Source organism: Chinchilla lanigera, unplaced genomic scaffold (assembly GCF_000276665.1).
Source record: "Chinchilla lanigera isolate Chin_1 unplaced genomic scaffold, ChiLan1.0 scaffold00003, whole genome shotgun sequence".
NCBI classification, from domain to species: Eukaryota; Metazoa; Chordata; class Mammalia; order Rodentia; family Chinchillidae; genus Chinchilla; species Chinchilla lanigera.
In genome coordinates this window covers 14,318,082-14,324,081 of record NW_004955404.1, presented here as the reverse complement: position 1 = coordinate 14,324,081, position 6,000 = coordinate 14,318,082, and the positions used below count along the sequence as shown (strand labels likewise).

The following is a 6,000-nucleotide window of genomic DNA, read 5'->3' as shown; positions in this document are numbered from 1 at the left end:
TATATATAAAAGAACAAGGCAACAAAAGAAAAAAGTTCTCTTTTCTTTCTCACTTTAAGGAAAGAAGTATCACTTCTCTTTTCAGGACTAACTATTCAGCCTATCTTCTTGATCTCATCTCTCTATCCCAATTTCTAACTTTATCTGGCTACAGATGTGGGAGATACAGTAATACAGCATAACCCAGGGGAAAAAAAACCCAAAACCAAAATCATTCCTTCTGTTTTAACTTTAATTTCTGGTTTTCCCTCATGGCCGCATCTTCCTTCCTTTTACTGCAAATGTGCCAACATAGTCTAGGTAGTAAAATTGTAAATTTCACTGCAAAATAAACATTAAGGAAATAAGGTACTTGTTAACATTAAGGAAAAAGACAATAAAAAGCTTTAGTCTCACATACCTCCACTTCCAGTATCTTGCTCTTGAAGCTGTTTAATACAACAATGACATCTTGTATATCTGATGGAGAGTCAGTTTCTTCATGCCTAAAAGCAGAAAAAAACTCCATAAATGTTTATAATTCAAGAACAGACATATAATCATAGGATGATACAAGCAACTCACTTTGCAATGGATATAACTGCAATATTACTTGTGTATATGTATTTGCTTTCTATAATCAATTTATATTTTACATTTTATGTAGTAAAATATGGTATATTTAAATTGATATCTTACACATTAACGAATTATCCAAGAGTTTAATATATATTACCATTGTACAAAAGTAACTCAGTAAGTTTGATACTGCTTAATCAGCCATAAAACTTAAATTACTGCTTGTCTTTACTGTTGTATACCAAGACTACGACAAAACTCAAACCCTTCACATCTCTGATATGTTGCAATGACAATTAAAATGCAAAAAAATTTCTACTTTAAAAATAAGACGTTTATACATCAAAGGAATTTTACATTGTCACACAACCAATACTAGGTTTTAGTATCTACCTAGCATTTTCTTTTTTTTTTTTTTTTGTTTTACCTAGCGTTTTCAAATGCCAAAATCTGAAAGGCATTGTTAAATCTCTGAGACTGAAAACGTGTCTATCATATGTATCACTTTAATGTTTCAATTTTATATTACATATATATAATTTATTCTTTTTAAGGGGCTTTGTTTTACTATTCTTTTTTGGTACCAGAAATCGAACTCAGGGCCTTGTGCCTACTAGGCAGGTGCTGCGCCACTGAGCTACATCCCCAGCCCATATAATTTATTCCTTAATTTTCAAAATTGTTTAAACAAAGATGACAGTTGTGCTCCAAAATTATTGATACTATTCTCATGTACTGAAAAATTTCACTATAAAAACTATATAATAAAATTAAATTTTGTCAAAGGAAAAGAATCAGAGGCATTCTCTTGCATTCAGTCATATTCAGGATACACTATATATTTTTTTGTTTTGTTTTTTTCCAGTACCAGGGATTGAAGTCATGGCCTTGCGCTTGCTGGACAGGTGCTGTGCCACTGAAACCCCCAGCCCCTATACTATATATTTTAACAGTATTCTAAATGAACACGTGAGTGTCCTAGCACTACAAGGACTAACACATGCCTTTGACTCCCTCTTACTTTCAGCTTCCCAACTGACAGAGTTAAACCAAAGCAGAAGCCAGAACTGTGTCCAAAATAGAAAGGGTTTCAACTTAGATGGTACTAATGTCCAATTTCTTAAAAACTTTTAAGAACTTCTAGTCCTAGTATTGCTCAAGGGCATCAGCAACTTCAGCAGTCTAACCTACTGTCCACTGGGACCAGCACTGACCCAGCAAGCATATCACTACAGCCAGATCTCTTCAAGTTCTGAAGGAAATCTCTTGCTCTTACCAGGAAGTAGAAGTATTGATGACAATGAGCTCTTACTCTAGTTTAGACAGTATTTTAAGTACTTTATGGATGCTAACTCACTTAACCTATATAACCATCATTTAAGAGTATAATTATAACCCCAGAGCCAAAGTGAGCCTTGGAGGTCTGGCTCAATGTGCACTGCACTATGAGATATTTACTCACAATGCTAAGCAGCTAAAAGCCCCCCAGATACATGAGGAAAGTCAGCAGCTTAAATCAAGAGAACAAGCCGTTAGAGAAACATTTATCATAAGGAATTAAGCAGCTAGAGAAACATTTATCGTAAGGAATTCATGCAGGAAAAAAGGGACATACTAAAATATTTTATATTCTCAATGAGATTTGAGGAAACACTATCTCTGTAAAAACCATTTAGTTCAAAATGAAAGAAATCACTATGTATCAGAAGGCATTATTTTAAAAAGTACACATTGTGCTTACCCTTAAATTCTAAATATAAAAATCCTTCAGATTACTGGAGAAAGAAAAGTCTGGTCTCTCATTTCTCATCTTAAATACTAAATGGCAGAAGACCATGATGAAGCCTTGTTTCAAAGTATTTTGCAGAAAATCATAATGCTGTTATTCAATATTTAGGCAAGTTGTAATTCATACATGAAGACAAAAAAATTTCATGTCTTTGTAGAACAAGAGTATACTACTAAGGTGTCTAAAAATTATTTGTGGAAATCTGGTGTTTAAATCAGTCAACATCCAGTTCACAGCATACACTGCCGGAGTCAGAAAGTTAAACACTTTTTTGGTGGTTGTTTTTCCTAGTTTCTTATGCAGCTATGGTTCTGGCTGACAATTGCATTCCACTAATTTGCATATATTTGCATGCACATAGAAGGCAGTAGTGAGTCGGGGCAAAGTGCTAATGCGTGGCTTGTCTTTTTTGGCAAGTATGGCCATGAGACAGGAGATTTTCTACATCACTGTTCCAGTTGCTTAGCTCTCTAAGCACTGACAGCCAGCTGATGTGTTGGTAGTAGCAGCTTCTTGCTTCACGGGAGAACTGGTAGCTCTTTTTTGCTGGTCAGTCTGGTTTTGTTCAAGTCATTCCTGGGAGCCAGCCCTCCTGGATAGCTTGGCCTCTAACCTTTCCTAATACAATATAAAAGCATCCAGGTCCTTTTAAAAAATCCTCTGATAATATGAGAATTCAGCCTTCTGCTACTGGTTGAACGCTTGCCCCTCTAAAAATTCACGTTGAAACTTCACTGCCTTTGTGATATATTAAGAGATAAGACTGTCAGGAGGTGATCAGACCAAGAAGGACCCATTTTCAGGGATAAGACTGGTACTGCTACAACAGGGTAAGTTTGGCTGTCTTGTCCTCCCTCCTTCCACTTCCTGTCATAGGACAACATAGCAAGAAGGCCCTCACTAGAAGCTGACCCTGATCCTGAATTTTGTCAGCAAACAAATTTTTGGCATTATAATTACCCATCTCAGGTATTCTGCTATAGCAGCAACCAAAACCAAAACCAAAACCAAAAGACACGATCTAAACAAATAATAAAAAGAATGCAGAAAACAGAAGATATATACAATACCTATGATCAACAGAGAATCTGGTAAAATTGACATTTAACGAGCAGTGATATGATGATAAAGAAGTAAAGAGATGATGGTGGTGGTCATGGTGTCAATGGGTATTCTAAAAGGATGCCTTTATTGAGATCCCAGTGACACTGCCAGCAGACAACAAAGTGAGAATTAATTATCAATTCCATCTCTACAGGCAGACTGCCCCTGAGAGAGACTACACACACTAAACAACCGTTCAGAAATGGCACTGTGTGAGATAAAGGCTGAAAGGGCTCTTGCTAGGTTGTGAGTCTCTGCTACTACACTCTTTGGTTCAGGACGAGAGGAATATTACCTTCTAATTCTAGACCTAGTAAGGCAAATACTTTAAGGGGAAAATACTGCAATGTACACTCTGAAGTTGGAATACACGGAGAACTGGTGTCTGGCTCATGTCTGGGAAAGAGTGTCCATGGACTTGGATGTGGTATTTTAGGACAGACTGACTCACTGCTTTAACTGAGGAGCCAGTAAAGTGTTTACTCCTAGAGTTTGTTGGTCAAGTGACGTGGAGGTATTTTGTATGCATCAGATGTAGTTAAGCAGAAGAGACATTCGATTTTTGTTATTACCATGGGGTAGTCATGTGCCCTACTAAGGTGGCAACCTGCATGCATAAAGAGACCTTCATGCAAGAATAGGCTTCAAGTTTAACACTGGAGCTTCAGAGACTAAGACACTGTTAGAAGCAACTAATTGGAACAGAGATACAACAACAGGGGCCAGGGGATTAGGGGGAATGAGGTACAGTGACAGACAACTTTTAAGTCTCCACAGAAGCACTCTGCGGACGGAGCTTTAACTACTGCTAAGGCCAGCGAATGCCATGAGCTTACAACAGACCTGCTCAAATAAATGTGGAAGAAGACTGGAAAGCTTTTTTGGAAACTTCTGCTTCACTAAAAAGCATAGGACAAGCAGTTCAGACTCCAAAGTTCCAAACTATGATTATGTACAAATATAAATTTGGCAGGAAAACTTTTTCTTAAAATTTCCAATTAAAAGTCTCCCATAATAGTTTAGTACAGAGTATCTGATATTCTCTACAACTAGAAAAATCTAAGAAATTTTTCTAATTTTAGAACTGTCAAGATTTTGTTTTCTAAGAATAATTTTGAGAAATTTATTCTCAAGGTAAGAGCCAGTGTTCAATATGAGCAGACAGGTGCATACTGCTATTAAATATTACACAAAGAATGACAGAAACACAAACTATACACCTGAATATGTCTGAAAACAGAAACCCAAGTTTTAAAATATTAAATAATTTCACCATGTTTTTAAAATCCGGACTTAGAAGCTCTGGTCAACATTATTTTACCTTCACTATTCAGCATGGTTCAGGAATATTTTTCCTAAATATAAACAAGTATCAATTAGAACCAAATTATATTTTAGGATGAACTGAGTATCCACTTTTCTCATATTTTACATTGACCTAGTTTTACTAATTACTAATACTTTAATTACTAATACTAATTACTAATACCTAGGTTTACTAATTACTAACTTTTTAGTTTCAAATAATATTTTATTAGAGGGATTATGGCTTGTGTCTACATGTCCCCCAAAGCCTCATGTGGACCTAGGTGGGGGGCTTTCCAGAGGTGGGTGGATGTAGGATGTAGGATGTGTGACGTTGGGATTAAGGGTGTGTGATGACTACATTAGTCCACTGGTTGGTCTGGCATAGTTCTGGGTGTGGATAATGGGAAGGCCGATCCTGGGTGTGGGTGGTACCACCCAAAGTATGGGTAGCTTGGAAGGGATACAAGGGAGAGGCAGGCTACTGCTGCTACTGCTGCTACTGCTGCTGCTTTGCTGACTCCTGCCTTGGACTGTGTCTCCTCTGCGATGTCCTTCTGCCATGCTACTCTGCCTTGGAGCCAGCTGACTATGGACTGGAACCTCTACACACTGTGAGCAAATTAAACCTTTCCTCCTTTAACTTTGGGTATTGGGTATTTTGTCTCAGCAGTGAGAAAAATAACTAGTAAAACAGGGTAGCATCATTTTTTATTCTGTTCTGGGTATCGAGTGATTTATTAATCTAATCTAATCACATGGGGAAATATTAAATATTAAGGAAATATTAGCAAAAACTTTATGGCTTGGTTGTTTCTAAGTAATACAAACAAACTTCAAGTTATTTTTATTGCTGATAGTTGTCTAACTATAAAAAAGTTTCCTGCTAATATGTTAGAGGCACTTAAAGTGTAATAACAGGGCCTATTTTCCCCCAACAATGTATACTTATGGATGAAATATTATAGAAAGTAATGATAAAGTGGAATCTAGTATAAAGTATAGTTCTTTACATAACGTGCTATTCTATAATTTTAATCTATAAAAAGGGAGCTGTATGTACTGGTGCACTTGGGAGGCTGAGTCAGGAGGATTACTTGAGTTTGAGGCTAGTCTGGGGTATACAGTGATTTCAAGGCCAGCCTGAACTACATAGCAAGATCATGTCTCAAAAAAACAACAGGAAAGAAGTGGGAGGTGGGAAGAAAATATTTATCAATGTGTGAGAAATTCTAATGATTACC

The 6,000-nt window shown here is 36.6% G+C and overlaps 1 protein-coding gene across 2 annotated transcripts in view; it reads right to left on the bottom strand.

Moving 5' to 3' along the window:
* Uggt2 (UDP-glucose glycoprotein glucosyltransferase 2) overlaps positions 1–6,000 on the bottom strand; it is a 188,522-nt gene that overhangs the window by 30,126 nt on the left and 152,396 nt on the right. For both annotated transcript variants that reach the window (XM_005374097.2, XM_013516208.1), the window contains exon 30: positions 401–485. In XM_005374097.2, coding sequence (XP_005374154.1) covers positions 401–485 — 85 coding nt within the window. The remainder of the gene's footprint in view (positions 1–400; positions 486–6,000) is intronic.